The 25,692-nt window shown below is 41.8% G+C and overlaps 1 protein-coding gene across 1 annotated transcript in view; it reads right to left on the reverse strand.

Annotated features, from left to right (window-relative positions):
• LOC149437496 (uncharacterized) overlaps nucleotides 1–25,692 on the reverse strand; it is a 202,166-nt gene that overhangs the window by 94,293 nt on the left and 82,181 nt on the right. Inside the window, exons 23-30 of the mRNA XM_089660890.1 lie at nucleotides 21,425–21,581; nucleotides 20,187–20,259; nucleotides 19,573–19,611; nucleotides 18,410–18,511; nucleotides 17,247–17,461; nucleotides 13,042–13,196; nucleotides 7,444–7,680; nucleotides 3,952–4,105 (exon numbers count right to left, since the gene is read on the reverse strand). Of these exons, the coding sequence (XP_089517016.1) occupies nucleotides 3,952–4,105; nucleotides 7,444–7,680; nucleotides 13,042–13,196; nucleotides 17,247–17,461; nucleotides 18,410–18,511; nucleotides 19,573–19,611; nucleotides 20,187–20,259; nucleotides 21,425–21,581 (1,132 nt within the window). The remainder of the gene's footprint in view (nucleotides 1–3,951; nucleotides 4,106–7,443; nucleotides 7,681–13,041; nucleotides 13,197–17,246; nucleotides 17,462–18,409; nucleotides 18,512–19,572; nucleotides 19,612–20,186; nucleotides 20,260–21,424; nucleotides 21,582–25,692) is intronic.

A 25,692-nucleotide genomic window follows, 5' to 3' on the forward strand; every position in this document is an offset into this window, starting at 1 on the left:
TGTACAAAAACATATGTTTCAATTCTTGGATATTCTTAAAACATTCAGTCCATCAAGTGATAACCAAATCATGCGATGTGTGGTGATGGAAAATGGTGATTTGTGCCAAACTCCTCTCCTACAGGTGGCTAAATTGCCTCCTCACCTCCTCCCGGTGACCACTAAGGGCCAGCAGGCTTGCAGGATCACCCTGGATCCTTATTCCACAAAAGACCAGCAGCTTTTCTCCTCCTTTATTTTGTGTGAGACTCCTGTTTCTCTCACTCCACCAAGATGTTTCTGAAGGACAATGACTCACCAGTCCAGTGAGTCAAAAAAGAGAATGCCCTCTAAGTGCAGTAATTAATGACTCCTTTATTTTTTAAAAAAGTACAGAGTGACAACACTCACATTTTCTGTCAGTCCACCCTCCTCTCCGATGTGTGGGTGTACTCCATGTGCATGGGACTTGTCACGAGGACCCCGAGGAAGTCACGAGCAGACAGTGACGTACCGCGTAGGTTCGCGAGTCCGCAGTTTCCGGTGCGCGGTGACGTATTTCCAGCGAAGGACGCCATCTTGCTACACCTAGGAAGTCCCATGCACATGGAGTACACCCACACATCGGAGAGGAGGGTGGACTGACAGAAAATGTGAGTGTTGTCACTCTGTACTTTTTTAAAAAATAAAGGAGTCATTAATTACTGCACTTAGAGGGCATTCTCTTTTTTGACTCACTGGACTGGTGAGTCATTGTCCTTCAGAAACATCTTGGTGGAGTGAGAGAAACAGGAGTCTCACACAAAATAAAGGAGGAGAAAAGCTGCTGGTCTTTTGTGGAATAAGGATCCAGGGTGATCCTGCAAGCCTGCTGGCCCTTAGTGGTCACCGGGAGGAGGTGAGGAGGCAATTTAGCCACCTGTAGGAGAGGAGTTTGGCACAAATCACCATTTTCCATCACCACACATCGCATGATTTGGTTATCACTTGATGGACTGAATGTTTTAAGAATATCCAAGAATTGAAACATATGTTTTTGTACACTTCTTTGGCACTTTAGCACGTTGTTCACTTTATACAGGATACAATTATATATGATCACTTTATGGAATGTTTTTATATATTAACTTAACTTGGAGATACTAGGTTTATTGTTTAGATCACTTGAGGTATTTATTTTTATATCCTGTTATCATTTCACTTTATGAATTGGTCACATATTTATTTGGTCACGTATTATAAACGGTTATATTATTTATATATCTATTTTTAGAGCGCCACACTATTTATTTATTTATTTATGTTTACACTGTATCAGGTATCAGCAGGAGAGTGCTGGCAGCTTTAAGGTTGTTTTTTTTCCACCATTTATAGTGCAGGAGGAACATTGATCACTTATAATACTTATATTGTTTTTTTAATGGCAACCAATGCTCTCTTTTTGTAAATATTGTAAAAAAAAAAAGAAAAAAAAATTCACCATCCTTAGACGATTAAATGTAACAAAACTAAAAGAAACTCACTTTCTCTTTTAAACAGTTCTAGTTTAACAATAAATAGTGTTACTGCACATAAAAAGTCTGCATTTGATTCTGTAATTTGTCCTGTTTAAAATGACACTAAAATTCTGATTCTGGTACAAAGCATCCACAAGTTATTTACAAATGAAATACATTGATTTTTTTCAATTCATTTGAGCTTTTTTCATTGTAAAACTCATTAATATATGTTAAAGGTATAAAAATATTGACGCGCAAAGCAAATAAAAAAAAGGTTTTATTATTATTAGTTTATATAATATAAATGAACAAAAACAATTAGCAGGAAAATAATAATTAAATGGAGAAGGAGAATAAGGAGTTAATTAGGGCCAATTAGAATAAATTAAGGGTTAATAAAGGGGTTAAACAGAGGAACATTTAATTAAAAAAAACAACTTTTCTCTACTTAATAGGTTGCTATTATCTGACTTCATGTGTAGATGGCAGTTCATTCATTTGATCTGTAGATGAATAAACAGAAAGATACAAATGAAACATTGTTTCTTTTTTTATCTTTCTGTTTTAGCAGCTGAGCAGTTGTTGATAAACATTGTCAGGCTGCTTTTTTTTTTTGACAGCTCCAATTGCAGGGACTTGTTTACACTTCAGCTGTCAGCAGGGGAACCACGCTGTTAGCCAAATGCGTCATCAGTTGTGAAGGACATTGTGGCCCTTAACAACCAGTAATTGCCGGTTTTAAAAAGAAAAAAAATAAATTTCAGCTGTCAGAAGGGAAATCCCGCTGACAGTGGAAAGAACTGAGCCTCAAGATATCAGTTTCAGGTATCAAAGCATTTACACAAGTACAGATACTCGTGCAAATGCTTAGTATCAGCGCTGATACTGATATCGGTGCAATCCTAGTATATAGAAAGGTGCAGTCTATATTCTCTACTGTAGGTGGCACTCAACTGGAGCAGTATTGCAGCTGGAGAGGAAGTCAAGAGAACCCGTGTTTCTCTATAGTTTCCTCAGTCCCCGGAGCAGCATCTTAGTTGGCTACGTTGTATCAAGGTGATCCTGGTGGCCATATTAGGTTCAGCAGAGTCTTTTTAAGTCCCTGCCCCTATGGCTAAACTTCAGCAAGCTCCCTCTTGGGTTGGACCGGCCACACCGTACTCCACCTCCCTCGACAGGCGCTTTCTTCAGCTCTTTGTTCTCTGCATTGGCTGTGAGTTCCTGGATGGGTTTCCTCCCCAGATGTTCTGCAAGTTCTACAATACACTGGTTTCTGCATTTTGGGCCTCAGTGTCATTACCATGCTTATCCCAACCCACATGTATCCAAGAAACATCACAGCTATAATAAAGTCACAAGAATCACTTCCCATTCCTTTATCTGTGTTATCCCCACAATGGAAACAGTGGAGGATGCGGGCGCACCAGGTTCTTTCATCACTCCATTGGTGAGACTTCCCTGGAATATATTGCATTTTCACCTTCACATTGGTTTTTAGTCTCTCTAAGCCATATTCCCCAGTCACCTATTTATTCTACATTGTATAAAGACAGTATGGCACCATCCATTGTCTTTTTTAGGGATGAAATTGGCTTTGCGCCGAACTCAAGCTCATCCTTAGTCTATGTTATGGCTGCAGCAGATGGGCTAGAACTGGTAATGGTGGTGGTGGTGGTATATTAATATCAGAAACCAGCATACTATTAAATTCATAATTTTTGTGTGGAGTTGGCCATCAGCTTTCATGTTCATCATGCACACTATGCATAGCAATGATCTGCCTGCTTGGTTTGCAAACACAGCAGAAGATCAGGTCAGGAACCTGTTATCTTTAGGCTTGATGGTGTGTATTTTTTTAGTCCATAAACACCTCCAAGCATCTTAATAAGGCTGTGCAATGATCAGCAAGCCAACTGTGGACATTGGGGCAGCACAGTGGCTTGATGACTAGCATTCTTGCCTTGTAGCACTGGGGACCTCAATCTGAATCCCAGCTAGGATACTATTTGCATGGCGTTTGCATGTTCTGCTTGTGTTTGTTTCCTCCAATGACATGTTGGTAGAACAATTGACTCCTGTCTAAATTATTCCTGGTTGGTGTGCATGCATGTGAGTTAGGACTGTAAGCCCCTTGAGTGCAGAGACTGCTGTGAATGCACAGTATGGAAAGCACAGCATAAATTGTTGGAACCAGATCGCTGAGATCTGAAGCCTGGTTATCAGAGGAAGGAGGGATTGTTATACATACTTCACTTCATACATACTTTGTAATAAATGCTTTTCTAACACCCAAACCTGGCACCCTTAGGCTAGTGGAAGATCATCCAGAGCAAGAAAATGCCTGGGGCTTTGAGGGCCCCTTGGGCAAGCGGGCCAATTGAGCAGCTGGCTGCCAGTATGGCAAAACAATCCCTGACTGCTTCTTTAGGCACAGAAATCACAGAACATCCTCTATGTGTACGTTGAGTCTTACCGCACAATCATTAGTGCAGAGTTTAAGTTCTGCATAGAGATAGACGGTGTTAGAAGTGATGATCTTGAAGACTTTCATAGCAAACCGAGATTCAATGCCGACTCCATTGCTAGTCACTGTTAGCTGGTCAGTAGATATTTGGCTAGATGGGCACCTGGATACAGAAACCTTTCATCAGTTTTCTGTAATTGTAATCTATAGATTAGAACACAATACTGGCACATACTTTTTGAGCTGAACAATATATGGGGTATATATATATTTATTTAATTTAATAGTTTTTACTTCGCTCTTCAGCCAGGCACATGGTACATGACAACCAAACATAATCTATTAAGCAGGCGGAGCAATAACAATCCCAAGGTACACAACAATTAGAATAATGAAAAATGCAATGAAACAGATCCTGCCCCCCATGTGAATGAATATGGGGGGTACCCCTACTCATTCACCAAAAAAGTGAGTAAAAACACAACAGTTTTTTGACAAGTCCTTTATTAACAAACAAAAAAAGCCCAAAAATTAACGTCCCCTGATGTTAGCTCCAACGTCAATCACAATAAATATCGGACAAAAAAAAGAGCTCCAAATGAAGGCTTCCACCATCCTAAATTCCCAATGGGTGGTGCCAACTGATGGTGTACCCCATACTCATTCACATTGGGGGGGTGGGATCTTGGGGCCCCCTTGTTAAAGTGGGCTTACAGATTCTGATAAGCCCCTGCCCACAGACCCCCACAGCCACATCCCAGGGTTGTGGGGAAGAGGCCCTTGTTCCCATCAACATGAGGACAAGATGCTTTGGGGGAATGCAACCCTGCCTCTAATCACACCCCCCATGTTGAGGGCATGTGGCCTGGTATGGTTCAGGAGGAGGGGTGAGCTCGCTAATCCAGTCCCTTTCCTGACCTGCCAGGCTGCATGGTTGGATAAGAGTCTGGTATGGATTTTGAGGTGGACCCCAAGCTATTGATGATACATCGACATATGAGATTTTGAAGAGTAATCCCACTAACAGTTTTAAAAAAGAATTAAGCGCTCTGGTCAAAGAAGCTGAAAAGAATAGGATACTAGATAATAAAGAAGTGAGGTATTTGGTACCTTTCAGTTGTAAGGTGCCTACTTTTTTTTTTTTCCCCAAGATTCATAAATGTTTGACTAAACCCCTCCGGTAAGCCGATTGTAAATGGGAGAGACTCGGTGCATGCAAGGGTTGGAGAATTATGTAGATCATTATCTCCAACCAATAGTAACTCAAATGTCTGCCTACATAAAGGATAGCCAAGATGTGATTGATATAGTGGAGAACATTGAGCTGGGTGAGAATATGATTTTAGCCGCTCTAGATGTTAATTCCCTCTACACAAACATTCAACTTGAAGATGGAATTAATGCAGTCAAATGGGCCTTAAACTCTTTTACTGATCTACACAGGAAGCAAAGGAAATGTATCATACAAATGTAAAGGAATTATTTCCAGTATGGGGGACAAATTTACATTCAAATAAGGGGAGCTGCCATGGGAGCAAAATTGGCTCCCAGCTTGGCTAACCTATTTATGTCCAAATGGGAACAAGAAGTCATCTTTGGTAGAAATTGAGATGGACTAAAGATTTGGAAAAGATTTATTGATGATATCCTGGTTATATGGGAAGGAAGTATGGAATCCTTATTACAGTTTTTCACACATTTACTGTAGATTGTAATGTATGTGGTCTAGAATTGATACTATAGAATTTATACTATTGATACTATAGAATTGATACGATTGATACTAATTCCACAAATTTTTTGGAATTGCATATCTTTCAAAATGGAGGAAACTTATTGACCAAAACCCATTTTAAGACAACTGATCGGAATACATTCCAGTTTTTAGCTGTCATCACCCTTTATGGGTGAAGAGTGTTCCTAAAGGGCAGTTCAGTATGATTATGAGGAACTGTTCTACATTGGAGGACTATATTTCACAATCAGAGATAATTAAAAATAGATTTGTAGTGAAGTGGTATGATCCATAAAGTATGGAGAGAATTAGGTATGATATTAGCAAATATTAAATGTAAATGTTCGGTCTCTCCCCGGACCCCGCATTCACTATATCCATTCTCCCCGGACCATGTAGTCACTATATCCACTCTCCCCGGACCCTGCCTTCACAAAATCCTGTCTCCCCGGACCCTGCATTCACTTTATCTGGTGTCCCTGGACCCTGCATTTACTATATCCGGTCTCCCCAGACCCCACATTCACTATATCTGCTCTCTCTGGACCCCGCATTCACTATATTCGCTCTCCAAGGACCCCGTATTCACTATATCCGCTCTCCCCGGACCCCGCATTCACTATATCCGCTCTCCCCGGACCCCGCATTCACTATATTCGCTCTCCAAGGACCCTGCATTCACTATATCCGCTCTCCCCGGACCCCGCATTCACTATATCCACTCTCCGCGGACCCCGCATTCACTATATCCGCTCTCCCCGGACCCCGCATTCACTATATCCGGTCTCCCACAGTACACACAACATGGAAATGCAACTATTTTAGTAAATATAAACTGTTAGATCCCTTTTCTCATCAGCAGTATATAGCAGTCTTGTGACTTCTATAGGTGTCCAGCAGAGCACTGGTTAAAGCTTGTAGGAGGAGTTTTAATTATGCACTAGGGGGATGCAGAACCCCTGACCTCTGACAGTGCTGATTGGCCCTGTTCTGATCACATGCACCCTCCCAATAAAAGAAAAAAAAAACCTCTCTAGCAATACACACCAAATTGAGCATGTGCAGATTGACTCCACATGATATGTCCTATCAGGAGATAAGAGGGGGGCACTGGAAGAAGGGAAGGATCAGAGAAGACAGGATCCAACAACCTTTTTACACAATGCAGAGGATTAACCCCTTAGGTTCCACAGTGAGTATAACAAACATGCTTTACTGCATCTACAGACTGATTGTACTGTGGGGGGTTTAGTTACACTTTAAAAACTAAGGAAAGGAATGACAAGGGTTTGGGCTTAGAATAGATCATTAAACAATATTGTCCTTATGAGAGGAATCTGGTGAGAACATAAGAAGATTGAATGTCTTCTATGGATTCTGAGGATTAATATTGCTCTGATATGATGGTGACGGGTAGAATTATTGAACCGCACACAAGAAATGATTGGATGACCCGCATATCTTCAAACTTCACATCTACTTCCACCTACATGATATTCTCCTTGTGATTGCTGTGATGACCGATCTTAGGGATTACATGGCAGCCCCTCGGATCGGCTGAGTACAATATCTCTAGTGATTGGCCACCCGATAGCTATTTTCCCCGTGCCACTTATAAATGGCGCCACTGATCCGCCATTGATACACGCACAGTGCTACATACGTGGTTAGGGGGATATATTGTTCTGGGCATTCAGTGAATTATTTCTTTAGTCAAAGTGTACAAAGAACATGCAGAGCTACTAACCTGTGTGCTGTGTACTTACCCGTCCTTAAGAAGATAGTACTTGATGTCACTTGAGTTGGTAGGAGAGGCATAAATATTCACCACTGAGAGGTTGGAGGTGTAGGCATCCAGATCTGGTACGACCACTGAGAGGTAGATATTATCTTCCACTGTCAGGGGGTCAGTCTCTGAGAGAAGGGTCGTAAACTGATCTTTATAGGCCACCATTAAGGCTACATAACTTGCATTTGCTGTAAAGCCATTTATTCCTGTGATCCTGGGAAAGAAACGCACAGCAAAAGGTTACCTACCTAGAACCCCTTGTAGGTATGTGGCAATGCATCTGTTTAATTATACAGACCATCAAATCTATCAGATATCTTCTCCAGCTCTGTGTATACTGGTGGAGGAGGTGAAGCAGATATACAAAATGCGTTTTACAAAATGCACCACAAAAGCTTCAAATTAATATGTATAAGAAACAGACAAAATAAAAGTAGCTCAAAGGGTAAAAAAAGGGGGAAAAAAACACATAAAAACTAATGATATAGTGTACACAGTTGCAACTCAAGTCACATTGTAAATGAATGTTATTAAAAAAGAATAGAATGGAGTAACACTGAACAGAATAGCATAGAAAATAAAATAATCAAATATTATTATTATTATACAGGATTTATATTGTGCCAACAGTTTGCTCAGTGCTTTACAATATAACGGGAGACAATACAGCAACAATACAGTTCAATACAAGAGGGTTAGGAGGGCCCTGCTCCTTGGAGCTTACAATCTAAGAGGGAGAGTCTGGTGGTACAAAAGGTAATAACTGTGGGGGATGGACTGGTAGGAGGAATAGAAGAGACAGTTTAAGGTGTCTTCTGGTGCATACAAAAGAGAGTATTAAGGTGGAAGAAATGTCATGACGTCATCAAGTGATGCCGTGCGTGATGACGTCATCACACACAGTACCGTAAGAAGCGTGATGACGTCATCACACACAGTACCGTAAGAATGCCGTTTTGGTGCCATCTTTAAACTATTTAAACCCCCACACAGTCCAATACATTTCATGCAGGGCTGGAGCTAGTCTCTTTTGAGCCCTAGGCAAGACCAGCTACTTGCGCCCCCCCCCCCCCCCCCGGGGTGGATCGGTCCATACAACTCCAGTATACACGCTGGCAATAAATAAAAATATAGAAATAAATAGAAAATATTAAAAACAGTAGAAAATATTAAATCAACAAAACATGAAAAGGCTAAATTAAAAAAAGAATAGAATAGAGTAAAACAGAACAGCACAGAACATCTGTCTTAAAAAATGTTTAAAATGTTGTTTGAATGACAATTGTGTGGTCATGCAACACTGTACACAAAGTGTGACAGCGCTGGAAGCTGAAAATTGGCCTGGGCAGGAAGGGGGGGACAGTGTGCAGTAGGCGAGGGGTTAATATATAAGTTAGGATCCATTGATAATGATATTATGTTTATGTAATTGGACAGTTTCATGATGTTTTATATTTTGGATACGATTCAGTCTGGTACTGTTTGTGATTCTTATGGCAGAATGGATCCTGGAGGACAGTGACTGCTACAGACTTGAGATTTGTGCCCTGGAGATTATTTTCGAGATTATGATCTATTAAATTAAAATAGGAGCAATATTTATATCATGCTGCCCCTTTTTGGTGATTTTTCAATGTTTATCCCTTCCTTTTATTTGAAGTCTTTTTTTCTCTCTTCTCCTTTTTCACTTTTTTTTCCTTTTTTTCTTTTTCCTCCTTTTTTATTTTGGTTTTTGGGGGCACAAAGATGATAGTAGTGGGAGTACTAAGATGACTCCTTTTTATGGCTTCCCTTTTTTTACCTTTATTGAGAGAAGGGATTTTTATGGCAGCAGTCCCTATGACATGCTGGTATCTTCTGGTGTATACAAAAGGGAGTATTAAGGTGGAAGCAATGACATGACGTCATGAATGATGACGTCATCACACGCAGTATCGTGAGAACGCCATTTTGGTGCCACCTTTAAACTATTAAATCTCCACACAGTCCAATACATTACATGCAGGGCCAGTGCTAGTCTCTTTTGCACCCTAGGCAGGACCAGCTACTTGCTCCCCCCCAAAAAATAAAAAAAAATTTAAAAAAATATTAAAAACAGTAGAGAATAAAAAATAAAAAAAAAATTAAAAACAGTAGAAAATATCAAATCAACAAAACATGAAATGGCTAAATTTTCTTTAACTTGCAAAAATAAGTGCTATAAGATGCCACCAGCATCAATGTTAAAGACAAAATATATATTAATAATTATATTAACTGTATTAACCAATTAGACAGAGAAACAAAAAAAAAAAGAGACAGAGTTACAAAACTCCACAGTGATCAGCAGCCGTCAGTCAGTTTTCAGTAAGGGACTGAGTCTGAGAGCAACACTAGGAGCAGCAGCTCAGTTGCTACACTGGCTCCAGAAACTCTCTGAACATAGGAAATACACTCACGTTCCGGAGGTGTATTTTGCACCACGTATGATGAACATCCAGTAATGTACGGATCAGACACAGGATGGCAGTATCATCTCAGCATTCATCTGGACAGCTGTTGTACTCTAAATGGCTCTTGGAATGACATTACAGCAGGCAATAGCATTCACTAAGTGGCCCCGTGCTTTGCCTGGCATTACAAGGATGGTGTCTGTTTTGAGCATGTGCAGGACTGAGTATCATCTCAGCATTCATCTGGACAGCAGTTGTAGCTGTCCTGCTGTCCCGATGAATGCTGAGATGATACTGCCATCTTGTGGCTAATCAGTACATCACAGATGTTCATCATACCTGGTGCAATATACACCTCCGGAACATGAGTGTATCTCTTATGTATAATTGATGAATAAAAGTTTATAAGGATAAAGCACTATGTGGAGTTCTTTTTAATGAGAAATACAGCCGATACAAAGACGCTTATCAGGAGGGAGCTTACTTTGGAATCTTCATTCAGCAAACTGATCTTCTGAGTCCATATGGGGCCAAAAGTGCAGTTAGATCATAACATTGTATACTGTGAGGTCACACTGTGTGAGGTGAGCAGATATATGGTGGAGGATGTCTTTGCAGGAGAAGGTATGACAGATGCACATATTTTTCATATGTAATTGATTGAACTTGAGTTTTTGAATGACTTTTGTTTGATTCATACTTAAAAATGTATATTTTTTATTTTTGTGTGGTTTTAGTTTTATATATATATATATATATATATATATATATATATATATACATTTATTTATTTATTTATTTTTATTTCAATATTAATAATTTTTTCTACTATTTGTTATATAAGGACTGTACCATTGTTTCATGTAGCGCAGCATTTTTTCACTTCACAATATGATTGTATAATTTGCCACACTGAGACATGGGTTGTGTGCACCAGCGGCTACAGTATTTATACGTTTAATTTAAATTTTTTGTTTTCATTTCACCATAGTTAGCGCTTGAGTTACCGTATTTTTCGCTCCATAAGACGCACTTTTTCCCCCCCAAAAAAGGGGGGGAAATGTCAGTGCGTCTTATGGAGCGAATATAAAGCGGCCGGTCCAGTATTTCCACCGCCACCATGTCAGAATACCGGGCCGGCCGCTCAGTTGTTCTCTGCAGCAGGAACTCACCTGTTCTTCGGTCCAGCGCTGTAATCTTCCTGCGCCGTTTTTTTCCGACCCCGGCATCTGTGACAGCCGGGTGCCCACTGCACATGCACAACAAGCGCTGCTCTTTGTGAATGGTCCGGCGCCTTCTGGGACACATGACAGGTCCCAGGAGACGACGGGGCCATTCACAAAGCGCAGTGCTTCTCGCGCATGCGCAGTGGGCACCCGGCGCCCATAGTATGGGAAGGAGAGCTCTGCGGAAGTGTCAAAGTCAGGTACCCACTCCCCCTCCCTCCCCCTCCCTAAAGGTCCGCAGTGTCTGGTCATGCCTTGTACTGTCTGCAGTGTCTGGTCATCCCCTGCACTGTCTGCAGTCTCTGATCATCCCCTGTACTGTCTGCAGTCTCTGGTCATCCCTGCACTGTCTGCAGTCTCTGGTCATCTCCTGTACTATGTCCGCAGTCTCTGGTCATCTCCTGTACTGTGTCCGTAGTCTCTGGTCATCTCCTGTACTGTGTCCGCAGTCTCTGGTCATCCCCTGTGCTGTGTCCGCAGTCTCTGGTCATCTCCTGTAATGTGTCCGCAGTCTCTGGTCATCTCCTGTACTGTCTGCAGTCTCTGGTCATCCCCTGTACTGTGTCCACAGTCTCTGGTCATCCCCTGTACTATGTCCGCAGTCTCTGGTCATCCCCTGTACTATGTCCGCAGTCTCTGGTCATCTCCTATACTGTGTCCGCAGTCTCTGGTCATCTCCTGTACTGTGTCCGCAGTCTCTGGTCATCTCCTGTACTGTGTCCGCAGTCTCTGGTCATCCCCTGTGCTGTGTCCGCAGTCTCTGGTCATCTCCTGTACTGTGTCCGCAGTCTCTGGTCATCTCCTGTACTATGTCTGCAGTCTCTGGTCATCTCCTGTACTATGTCTGCAGTCTCTGGTCATCTCCTGTACTATGTCTGCAGTCTCTGGTCATCTCCTGTACTATGTCCGCAGTCTCTGGTCATTTCCTGTACTATGTCCGTAGTCTCTGTTTCTATCCTATTCTATTATTTTTTATTCTCTTATTCAATTCTATTCTGTTTTATTCTATGTTGTTTATTCTATTCCTTTCTTTTCTTTTCCCATTTATTCTATTTTATTTTCTTTAATTCTAGTGTAATCTGTTCTATTCTTTACATTTTTTTCTTTTCTATTCTTTGCTATTCTTTTCCATTTTATCCTATGCTATGTTATTTTTTCTATTCTATTCTTTTATATTCTATTCTATTCAGTTCTATTCAATCCTTTTCTCTTCTATTCTGATTTATACTTTTCTTTTTTTTCCTTTTCTTTTCTTTTCTTTTTTTAATTCTGTTTTGTTCTAATATTTTCCATTCGATTATATTCTGTTTTATTCTAGTGTAGTCTACTCTGTTCTTTTATTTTCTATTCTATTTTTATTCTAATCTATTCTATTCCATTCTATTCTTTAATATTCTATTTCACAAAGCAGTCTAAGTAGGAATTATCATCTTATTACACCTTACTGTATTTATTGCAATATTCCGTTTCAAATTTATTTTCAAATTCAAATAATTTGTTTTCTTATCATTTATTTCAGATTCATTGAACTTCGTTACTATTGTGATTTTGCAAATCTGGATACATATTAATCTCCATATAATGAAAATTTTACTAGGATTTTGATTCGTAATAAAACGAATTGCACGTGTCTATGGCTTACACCCATGTGTCCTCAGAGAGGTGAGCTCAGTTATATCTAAGGGTTTGCCTCTAATTTATGAAGACCTGGCACAAGGCCGATGCGGTGTCTATATATAAGAAGGGATTCAGGTATTCAACCAGTAAGTTCAGAACTTCAATTTAAACTTCTACTTTGGGGAAGATACTTGAAGGTTTGCTGAAGGACCTCATCCAAGGGTACGTAATGGAATCCAATATCATAACAGATGGCCAGCTTGGATTTCTGAAAGACCGACATTATGTAATAATAATTACCCAGTTATTGGGCTCAGGGTCACATTAAGGCTGACAGTCATTTGCCGCGGGTAAGAGCAGGAAACATTCATGACAGCGTCATTTTGTGTTTGGATCGGATATGTCTGGGCAAATATATACAGCTGATTTGTGTATGTGATATGGGTTGAATTCATCTGTAGAGAGAGGAAACACATAAGTCATTAGACGAGGTCAGAAAACTCCCCGCCATACAGTGATCTGCAATTAGAAAGTAGTTACTATTAATGTCAGAGTATTCCCTGATGGGTCAAAGGGTCAGAGTTCAACTCCTGCTTGTGAGTGTCTCCTTTAACTAGCTGGCTACCAAGAAGACATGTTAGCCCTCAGATGGGGCTGTGTGCGTCTATTAAAAAACAAAGTGCCCAGCAAGCTACGCCCCTCCCCCCACCTTCCAGGCAACTGCAGAAGCCAAACTCTCCCTTTTCCTCACTATCTCCTCTACAACCAGGAAGTTTCCCAGGACTTGGATGTCTGCCTCCAGACTCAGGCAGACGGTTTCCTCAGTGGAGCCTCCAGACCGGATTCTCAGTGAAACCCCCTTTTTCAGCTCCCAAAGAATTAGGTGCAGGATACCCCCCCCCCCCCCCTTAATGAGAGAGGCAAGAACTTCAGCTAGAATGCCAGATAGGGCAGCAGGCCTTCTGGTTGGCCATCTCTCCTCCCAGGCAAGATGAACCCTGCTCTCTGGGGCTCCAAACTATTTAACCACCATCTGGGATATATCCTCAGAGATTGGCTGGAGTTGCATAAATATTCAGGTTTTTTTATTTGACTCTCACACCCACTAAATTCTGGAAACTTCTAGAAGACATGGAAAAGCAATTAACCTTGCAGCCTTTAGAGCTCAAAGCAATCACATGCTGCTCTGCTGATTACAGTAGAGCCACAGAACTTAATTTGCCTAACCAAACCTAGCATTCTATCTGGGAGGGTACAACCTGTATAGAGGGTAAAACAGCATACTGAGAACACAGACAACAATAAAACAGGACAAGGTTTCTAAATAATCTCTATTCCATTCAAATACTAAAATATATGTAGCTCTACCCTTGTAGAAGCTGCTGGATAGGATAGGTCCTCTATTCTTTGCCTCAAACTTTTCAAGAACCACAGCCCCTCTGACACACCAGGTTGAGTGTACAAACATACAATATCACAGGAAATCACTGAATGTAATACTTAGTATCCAGTAGTAGCGCTATATCAAAGAAAACAGGGGCCAAACCAGGTAGTAAAGGCAAACGTAACATAGTGTCACCCAATTGGTTGGTGAATAGGCAAGCATAAAATGGATTAACAATGGTAATAACACAATTTAACATACAAAGTGATTAACAGTAAGGAATAGGCATATCATGACATCTGGCATCCAAATCAGCATAAACAGTAGCAAGGCCACCTCAAGTGCAGCAGTGAGCAGTAGTAAAGTTTAGTGCTGTAACTATACTGCCAAAGCATTTTTCTGGCGGCAATGCTAGTACTCAACCAACTGGGTATGCACTGTCCAAAAGAAAAGAGGATGGTAGCAGAGAGGACACAGAAAAACCCCTAAGAAAAGGATATAGCACCTCAAAGGCTAATCAGCAGTATAAATATAAATTATTAAGGATGTAAAAAGTGTATAAAACACATGTCATAGCATCACACAATGCACATACCCTGTTCCTATCCACCCCTCCCAACACTCCACTACCCACCAATCTCACCCACATAACCCCAACCCTGCCTTCCAGGGAAACCCCAGAGCCCCCGCAAGCCACCTCTCCCTCCCAATCCCAAACCAGAACACCAAGAGACTGACCCCCCACCCTTCCATATAATCCCTACAGCCCGCCTATACTGTGAGAGTTGAAATAGATCCCCCAAAAGTCCCTCTGATGCAGTGCCTGGAAGTATATGTGGTAAGTGAGGACATATATAAATCCGGCTTTGTGGAAAGGTTTCAAATATTGATGCTGAGTATCGTATCACAGCAAGAGGGGAGAGCAACAAAAGGGCAACCTCAGTTCCTCCAAATGTATATAATGCAGTTCATAGTTATTGAAGGTATTCCACTAAGCTCTATCTCCTTGGTTGTGGTAGCGGAGGGGGCAGGTGAACAAAAGGATGCTTGCTGAATAATTATTATGCAAGGGGCAGTCCTTTGAGGTGTTATTCTGCCGGCTGTCTTTGGGGCCCTTTACGAGTGTTGGTGCACTTAACAACAGCTCAAGTTTGCCTGTATGCAGTAGAGGTATTGTCAGGAATGGACTCAGCACTGGTGGTGGGACTCACCTGCCGTGTGGGCTGCAGTACCAGAGCTGACCAGCGGGTGCTCTCAGCAGCCAGAAGCTCACACCTGCAATCAGCCAAACCTGGGGCTGATTGCAGAAGGTGTATTTAAGGCATGACCAGGCCTGTGATCTGGGCCTTGGTGTGATGTCAGGAATCTAGGAGTGACCAGAAAGGTGTGGACTGACACAGGGAAACGCAGGTTTCAGGTATAGTATAATAATACAGTTTATTATTAGCCACCCAGATATATCTATATAAACGCACAGTGAACAAACCAACCTTCCACTAATCTTAGTACGTGCAGGGACACAGGCGTAGTCAGGGCTGGAGAGGTGGAATGGTCAGGCTGGACGTAGGGTTCTGTAACGACCGTCTGGTGGTACCTCTAGCGGTCCTCAGGGCAGGATTCCCCAGGGCGCGGAGTCTAAGTCCCAGTCTGCTTATTCACCAGGGCCCCTGATGGTGGGGATGGACTTGGAGCAGACAGGAACCAGGTCGCGGCCCCTGAGTACACCTGCTAGTGGTAGAGGGATCCGCCAGAGGTATGTGCAGGTAGAAAGCCTGATGTGAAGAGGCAGAAGGTGTGAGCAGGGACGGCTGGATCCGTGCAGGATGGATGGATGGCAGAGTAGTTAGCGTGGTCAGACGGGCCAGGTCAGCAACGTGCGGGCAGCAAAGTACCAAAGGAGCAGGCAGAGAATGGTCAGGGTCACAAGCTGGGTTCAGTAACTCACGGGCAGCGCGGTACAGGGGATCAGGAAGAAGGATGGTCAGGCAAGCCAGGGGTTCAACAGGAGACGGTCAGCAGAGGTCAGGATCAAGCAGGGTCAGCAACGAAGCAGGAACACAGGATACCAGGTACAGAGGCTCATGGGAAAACATACACCAAGGCCCAGATCACAGGCCTGGTCATGCCTTAAATACACCTTCTGCAATCAGCCCCAGGTTTAGCTGATTGCAGGTGTGAGCTTCTGGCTGCTGAGAGCACCCGCTGGTCAGCTCTGGTACTGCAGCCCACACGGCAGGTGAGTCCCACCACCAGTGCTGAGTCCATTCCTGACAGGTATGGTAAAGTCTCGGCACAGGTGCAAGGTAGATGTGGTTCAGCTGCAGTAAAGGTCTGATATAATGTAGTAAAGGGGGGATTAGATGCAGTCTAGGTTTGAAATAAGTGTAGTAAAGGGTGCAGTGTGGGCTCGGTATGGATTGGGTACGCTTGGTATCCTACTCTGAGAGGTTTTCTCCTTGCTAGCACTATTAGCAATGAGTGAATAGCCCTCCCACCAGTCCCCGGGATGCAGATTAGGCTTGTTGCTGTACAAGGGGAGCCTCCTTGGTCTCCCCCAAAAAGCCTCTGGTACTCAGCGGTGGGAAGTATAGGGTGAGTGGATTCTCCAGCGGTGCTGCGCTGCCCCTGGGTGTCCTTATTCCCAGTCTCAAGCTCAGATTTCTGCTGGTATTGTCTCCTGCTGACAGGCAAATATCCAGACAGAGGTGTTCTCTCTCTAATTTCCTCAGTGCCAAGAAGAGGAACTTTTCTGGGCATTTAAATAAACAAATTATTTCTCCCCTTCTCCTACTGCAATGTGCCTATTAGGATCTGTAGTGTAACCAATATAGTGTAGCCATTATATGGCTGCCGTCTCAAACTATAACTCCCAGGATTCTCAGCAATCTGCATAGAAGTCTATGGGCTTGCTTGTCTTTAGCGCTCCCCCTGCTGGCCTGATGAGGATGGTGCAGCATAACATCAATAGAGGGAGAGAAGAAGAAAGGGCAATGTCACTATCTCCATGTTGTTGCAACCCAGCACCTGGCTACATATAAATGTTTTGTCTATACATACTTTATTGTATCTATTTTCAATTATCTTGTAGAACAAACAGTCAGACCGTGTCAGGAGAACTTACCTCAGTATAAGTGTTACAGTCCGAGGTTGTCAATGGACGATGAATGGTCATCAGCGATATTCCATCCACAATCTGCTTCACTGCCCAACAATTGGTGGCAGCACTGTTCAGCCTAATATCGGACGTATTATAACCATTTGCTTCCAACCAACATTTTGACATTTGTATATTGAAATATCCTCCATCACAAGTCAAATTTGGAGATGGAAAGTTTCCTGAAAAAAGAATAAATTCATTCAGCATTTCTGAGATGAGAAGGTGACGGTGACAGACTTGATGTACATTATACACTATAGGGGGTTTCTATATATACCCACTTTAGGGTGGCAGGAGTGACCAGGGACTGGGGAGAAAGCAGCCAGAGAGTCAAGGAGTTAAAGGCCAATTAAACTTCCAGTTTACATACAGTACATTGTTGGTGGGCAGTGTAAATCCCTTTATATTGATCATCAGTGTAGTGCCTCCTTTTCATTGGTGGTCAGTATAGTGCCTCCTTTTCATTGGTGGTCAGTGTAGTGCCCCTTATATTGATGGTCAGTGTAGTGTTCCTTTTCATTGGTGGTCAGTGTAGTCCCCCCTTACATTGGTGGTCAGTGTAGTCCCCCGCAAATTGATGGTCATTGTAGTACCTCCTTACATTGATGGGCAGTGTAGTGTCCCCTTACATTGGTGGTCAGTGTAGTGTCCCCTTACATTGGTGGTCAGTGTAGAGCCCCCTTACATTGGTGGTCAGTGTAGTGCCCCCTTACATTGATGGTCAGTGTAGTGCCTACTTACATTGATGGTCAGTGTAGTGTCCCCTTACATTGATGGTCAGTGTAGTGCCCCCTTACATTGGTGGTCAGTGTAGTGCCCCCTTACATTGGTGGTCAGTGTAGTGCCTCCTTACATTAGTGGTCAGTGTAGTACCCCCCTTATATTGGTGGTCAGTGTAGTGCCTCCTTACATTAGTGGTCAGTGTAGTACCCCCCTTATATTGGTGGTCAGTGTAGTGCCTCCTTACATTAGTGGTCAGTGTAGAGCCCCCTTATATTGGTGGTCAGTGTAGAGACCCTTACATTGATGTGGGTTACAAGTATGTCATATGGTTTATAGAAAAATTCAATATTTGGTTTTAAATGTCACAAGACCCATTCTGACCATTGTATTGTATCATACCATACCTGAGTCTGTATAGAGAGTTGTATTGCACCGGCAGACAGTATTATTGTCACAATACTCATCAGCAGCACAGAAATCACTTCCACAGGGTACAGATGAGGTAACTAGAGACAGCAAAAGACAATAAAGTTCATTCTTCTGGATATCTCATACAATATTCATACTCACTGTCAGTGGTGTATTTTGGTTTAGTGTGATTAAATTCGGGCACCCCCCCCCAACTAAATTTGACCCGCCCCTCTCTGTTTAGAGCAATTTAAATGTCCCCGATATGGAACCATTGATCAACCAACCTCTTTGGTTGATGGTCTTGGCAGTTTTGGCCGTTACCAACTATTGGTCTGGTTGATCGTATACTTGTGGATAACCTTGTGATCTTGTGGAGTGAGTTTGGGACGGCCATGGGGGTATGAGCAGTGTGTATTTGGATCTAGGATAGGAGCCGTATGAGAACAGCCTGGAGTGTTATGTACCTAATTATAACATGATCTCTGTTCTCCCTCATTTAGAGCCAGATCAGAGTGTGATCCCGCTCTTTGCTTAATATCTCCCATTTGGTTCCATTTGGGTAATGTGATCCTCTTCTCCCCCACAGAGAAGAATGTACACTGCTTCAATCTCTTCATGCTAGGTGATCTGAAATGACTGTTTTTTTAAAGTGTGGATCCAGAGGAAGAAAATTCTGCAAAAAGGGTTGATCCTATACACTTATTGTTTGTTCATCACAAGCTTAAAAGACTGTATGATGGTGCTAGACCATGAATGTGGAGACTTCTAACTTGGTATCTCATCACACATTGCCTCTTTCTTGCTAATGCTCTTTAATAATAATAGTGATGGTGATCTGATGCTCAAGGATGATAGGAGGGTCTCTAGAACATGCAACACTATGATAGGCTGCACAGTGCTGATGTCACCAGGAGCCCATCCTACCCCCTAACCATCACTAATTTACCGTAAGTTGTCGGTGACAGCTCTGGTCACGGTACTGGGGGCCCAGATGGAGCTCTCCCAACAACAAGGAAGTGAAACATACATATGAGGGCTGAATTTTGAGGTCCAACCACCCTGCCCCCACATATAAGGGTATTACTGCTGTAAAGGGGTTAAATATGTTTAGCTAAGCCACGTTACATCATTCTCCATGTATATGTGGTATACATACCCCTAGCAGAACTGGTTTCTGCATAGTAAGTGTAATCAGCTGGAAATAAAGGAAAAAATATCTGTTAGTTGGAGACCTCAACTGGACTGAGACTCATTCTTCTGGAAATATCGTATGATATTCACATTCGCTGTAGGCTAAAATAATTGCGTAGTGTTCACTGTGGAAGTTAAAGTGTTTGTAAGCTCCGAAGTAACCCTTAACAATGGGCAATTTGCTAATATACGACTAAAACTAAAACATTTCAGATGACTAAAATACGACTAAAACAAACATTTCAGATGACTAAAATACAACAAAAAAAATTCAGATGACTAAAATGTGACTAAAACAATTTTGATGGCTAAAATATGACTAAAACTAAAACAATTCCGATGACTAAAATACAACTGAAACTTAAATGGCATTTTAGTCAAAAGACTATGACTAAAACGAAATAGAAATTTGATGTCACAATTAACACTGCCCCCAAAGGGAACAAAACAGCAGTTACAACTTAACAGATGCTTTAACCCTTCTCCCACATTATACAAAACAAAAAAAGAAAAAAATGTTTTGTCTGGAATTGAGCTTTGTTAAATGTGACTGAAGAAACAGTTATTGAGATGACTTACCTCCATGCAAAGTGCTACTAGTGGTTCCTGATACTGGCTGGATGGTCTGTGATCTGGATTGAGAGTCGCAGGTCTGTAAGGAAATCAAAGTAATTTAACAGAAGTTCTAGACAAATGAAATCGATGAAGGAACTGCCTATTGTATCCAAGAAACACCACAGCTATGCTAAAGTCACAACCTCCCCTTCATGTTCCTTTATCTGTGTTATCCCCACAATGGAAACAGTGGAGGATGCGGGCACACAAGGTTCTTCCATCACTCCAATGGTGAGACTTCCTTGGAATAGTTTGCATTCCCCCTCCACATTGGTTTTCAGTCTCTTAAAGCCATGTTCCCCAATCACCTATTTATTTTACATTGTATCACTTCATGTTCCTTTATCTGTGTTATCCCCACAATGGAAACAGTGGAGGATGTGGGCGCATCAGGTTCTTCCATCACTCCAATCATGAGACTTCCAAGGAATAGTTTACATTTCCCCTCCACATTGGTTTTCAGTCTTTCAAAGCCATGTTCCCGAATCACCTATTTATTTTACATTGTATCGGGGCCAGTATGGAGGCCAGTGGAGGGATTGGCAAAGAGGGGTGGAGGACATTAAATGGAGGCCAGTGCAGGGATTGGCAGAGAGGGGAGAAAGACACTGAATGGAGGCCAGTGGACAGATTGGCAGAGAGGGGTAGCAGACACTGAATGGAGGCCAGTGGAGGGATTGGCAGAGAGGGGTGGAGGACACAGAGTGGAGGCCAGTGGAGGGATTGGCAGAGAGGGGTAGCGGACACTGAACAGTTGGTGAGGTGGATGAGCCTGGCAGCAGCATTCATGATGGACTGGAGTGCGGGTGGCCTATGTAAAGGAAAGCCAATGAGGAGGGAGTTGCAGTAGTCAAGGCAAGAGATAACCAGGCAGTGAATTAGGATACTTACTCATATAAACTCAAGTTTTTAAATAAATGCTTTTCCTAACCCCCCAAACCTGCCACCCTTTAGGCTTATGGAAGCTGGGGCTTTGAGGGTCCCTTGGACCAGTGGAACAGTTGCACACACTGATCGTGAGTACCATACATTGCAGCTTGGGGACATAGCTGAGTGAATAATCTACCCAGCTAGAGGTTCACCGCTAGTTCTGGATGCTTTTAATGCATGAATTATTTTTTAATAAATTATACCCCTTATGAGGCACATTGTGGGGTCATTATTGAACATCCTCCATCCTCTATGTGTACATTGAGTCTTACCGTAGCACAATCATCAGTGCAGAGTTCAAGTTCAGCAAAGAGATAGACGATGTTAGAACTGGCAATCTTGAAGACTTTCATAGCAAACAGAGCTTCAATGCCGATTCCATTGCTAGTCACTGTTAGCTGGTCAGCAGATACATCACTAGATGGGCACCTGGATACAGAAACCTTTCATCAACTTTCAGTTACTGCAATCTAAAGATTAGAACACAATACTGGTACATACTAATAGAGCTGATCAATATATGGGCTGCATTCATTACTTTATAGGTGAACAATATATGACATGCGATCATTTTGCTTAATATATGTATATACAATGTATTACTAAAAGTATTGGCCCCGCCCTCCAAATCATGTGATTCAGGTGTTCCAATCACCTCCATGGACACAGGTGTATACAATCATCCCCTAGGCATGCAGACTGCTTCTACAAACATTGGTGAAAGAATGGGTCACTCCCAGGAGCTCAGTGACTCCAAGCGTGGTCCCGTGATAGGTGGCTACCTGGGCAATAAGTCCATCCGTGACATTTCCTGGCTACTAAATATTCCACGCTCAACTGTTAGTGGGATTATAAGTTGGAGTTGAAGCTGTTATAGCTGCAAAGGGTGGGCCAACTCAATAGTGAACCCTACGGACTATGGGCCAGTTCACACTGCATGCATTTGGGATGCCATTAAAGTGCATGTGAGCATAAAGGTAGGCATCCCAATACTTTTGGCAATATAATATATACATACAGTGGGGCAAAAAAGTATTTAGTCACCACCAATGGTGCAAGTTCTCCCACTTACAAAGATGAGAGAGGCCTGTAATTGGCATCATAGGGAGACCTCAACTATGAGAGACAAAATGAGAAAAAAAATCCAGACAATCACATTGGCTGATCTGGAAAGAATTTATTGGCAAAATATGATGGAAAATAAGTATTTGGTCACCTACAAACAAGCAAGATTTCTGGCTCTCACAGACCTGTACCTTCTTCTTTAAGAGGCTCCTCTGTCCTGCACTCATTACCTGTATCAATGGCACCTGTTTGAACTTGTTATCAGTATAAAAGACACCTGTCCACAACCTCAAACAGTCACACTCCAAACTCCACTATGGTGAAGACCAAAGAGCTGTCGAAGGACACCAGAAACAAAATTGTAGACCTGCACCAGGCTGGGAAGACTGAATCTGTAATAGGCAAGCAGCTCTGTGTGAACAAATCAACTGTGGGAGCAATAATTAGAAAAGGGACCAGGACGATGGATCCATGTACAGGACAGAATGAATGGGGCCATGTATCGTGAGATTTTGAGTGCAAACCTCCTTCCATCAGCAAGGGCATTGAAGATGAAACGTGGCTGGGTCTTCCAACATGACAATGATCCCAAACATACCACCCGGGCAACGAAGGAGTGGCTTCGTAAGAAGCATTTCAAGGTCCTGGAGTGGCCTAGCCAGTCTCCAGATGTCAACCCCATAGAAATACTTTGGAGGGAGTTGAAAGTCCGTGTTGCCAAGCGACAGCCCCAAAACATCACTTCTCTAGAGGAGATCTGCATGGAGGATGGGCCAACATACCAGCAACAGTGTGTGCCAACCTTGTGAAGACTTCCAGGAAACGTCTGACCTCTGTCATTGCCAACAAAGGATATATAACAAAGTATTGACATGAACTTTTCATATTCACCAAATACTTATTTTCCACCATAATTTGCAAATAAATTCTTTCCAGATCAGCCAATGTGATTGTCTGGATTTGTTTTCTCATTTTGTCTCTCATAGTTGAGGTCTCCCTATGATGCCAATTACAGGCCTCTCTCATCTTTGTAAGTGGGAGAACTTGTACAATTGGTGGCTGACTAAATACTTTTTTGCCCCACTGAATATACACACACATATATATATATACACACACACAGATACATACAGTATATAGACAGATAGACATACATATACATTTCACATATTTTCTGTGCAAAACACCTTAAGAAGCTACCTTTAAGATAGATAGATAATAGATAGATAGATAGATAGATAGATAGATAGATAGATAGATAGATAGATAGATAATAGATAGATAGATAGATAGATAATAGATAGATAGATAGATGATAGATAGATAGATAATAGATAGATAGATAGATAGATAGATAGATAGATAGATAGATAGATAGATAGATAGATAGATAGATAGATAGATAATAGATAGATAGATAGATAATAGATAGATAGATAGATAATAGATAGATAGATAGATGATAGATAGATAGATAATAGATAGATAGATAGATAGATAGATAATAGATAGATAGATAGATGATAGATAGATAGATAGATAGATAGATAGATAGATAGATAGATAGATAGATAGATAGATAATAGATAGATAGATAGATAGATAGATAGATAATAGATAGATAGATATATAGATAGATAGATAGATAATAGATAGATAGATAGATAGATAGATAGATAGATAGATAGATAGATAGATAGATAATAGATAGATAGATAGATAGATAGATAGATAGATAGATAGATAGATAGATAGATATATAGATAGATAGATAGATAGATAGATAGATAGATAGAATGTATTTTATATAGAACTTTTTAAAGGTAGCTTCCCGAAGTGTTTCACACAGAAAATACAAGAAATACAAAAAAAACAAAGGAAAAAAGGACATTAAAGTAAACACTTGTCAAAAGAAAAATTTTTTAGATTTGATTTGAATGAGTTTAGAGAATATGACTCTCTGATGTCCCTTGTAAGTGATTTCCAGAGTCTTGGAGCATAGCAGGAGAAGGCCCTTTCACCCACTGAGTGTAGGTGAGTAGGGAAGACCAGAATTTGAGGAGAGGAGGTTACGTGGGGGCTGGGGGGGGCAGGCTATGAAGAGCCTTATAGGTGAGCAAGAGGATGTGAAATCTGACGGGTAGTCAGTGCAAGGACTCCGGGATAGAGGTAATATGGTACCAAACTTAGTGATGATTCTGGCTGTAGAATTTTGTACTTCTTTTAGCTGATTAATAGTGGATTTCGGTACACCAGCGAACATTGCATTATTCGGGAGAACACAAATGTATGGATCAGCTTCTCAGCCACAGCGCATGATAGCATAGAACACAGCTGAACGAATGTTTCTCAAGTGGAAAAAAGATGTTCTGCATGTATATAACGTGACCCAGATTTCCTCAAACTACAGACCTACTCACACCTCTATGAAATGCGTCTCCATTGAGATGAATGAAATGTATCAAAACACGTGAAACACGATGCGCTCTGTGTAAATGCAGCACGAATGACTGACAATTACTTCATCATGCAATGCTGTACTGAAATGAGTTTTATACCTTTTTTTAGACACAACTTTCCTTTGGTGGTATTTAACCACTTCCCGTCCATCCATAGCACATAAATAACCAGATGGGAGCAGCACCAATGTTGGTGGACAAACCTGTACAGTACATCCTCCTGCATCACCCGCCTGTGCACACTCTCTATAGTGCACAGCAGAGGAATTTGTGACCTGCTGGGTCCACCTAGACACAATCGATCATCGATCGTGGTACAGGGTGGCTGTGAGTGGCCCTGTTAGCATATGATCGGTGTGATGAATCACAATGAGCACGTGAACAGTAGTAACAATGTTACAGTAGTAACAGTAATGTCATTGTTTGTTAGTGTGTGAGCTCTGTGATTGGTCACAGTGATAATATGGTACCAGGGTACACATCGGCCCTGCACCATGTGATAGGTGTGACCAATCACAGCATCACACTAGTACACAAGGTTTCATGAATATTTACACAGTCTTTTACCGATTACTTATTACAGTGCTCATTATTGTAATCAGCAATCGCAGTGTAAAACAAAAGTAGAACTCTCTCTCTCTCTCTCTCTCTCTATATATATATATATATATATATATATATATATATACATACATACATACATACATACACCAGTTATAATATATCTCTAATCATCACCACACAATTCCTACTGCCCCTGATCACTGCCACACCACTCCTAGTGTTCCTGATCACTGCCACACCATTCCCACTACCCTGATCACTGCCACACCATTCCCACTGCCCTGATCACTGCCACATCAGTCCCAGTGTCCCTGATCACTGCCAAATCAGTCCCAGTGTCCCTGATCACTGCCACACCATTCCCAGTGCCCTGATCACTGCCACACCACTCATAGTGTTCCTGATCACTGCCACACCATTCCCACTGCCCTGATCACTGTCATATCAGTCCC

Source organism: Staurois parvus, unplaced genomic scaffold (assembly GCF_062004578.1).
Source record: "Staurois parvus isolate SC_StPar_1 unplaced genomic scaffold, SC_StPar_1.0 ptg001286l, whole genome shotgun sequence".
In the NCBI taxonomy this organism is placed as follows: Eukaryota; Metazoa; Chordata; class Amphibia; order Anura; family Ranidae; genus Staurois; species Staurois parvus.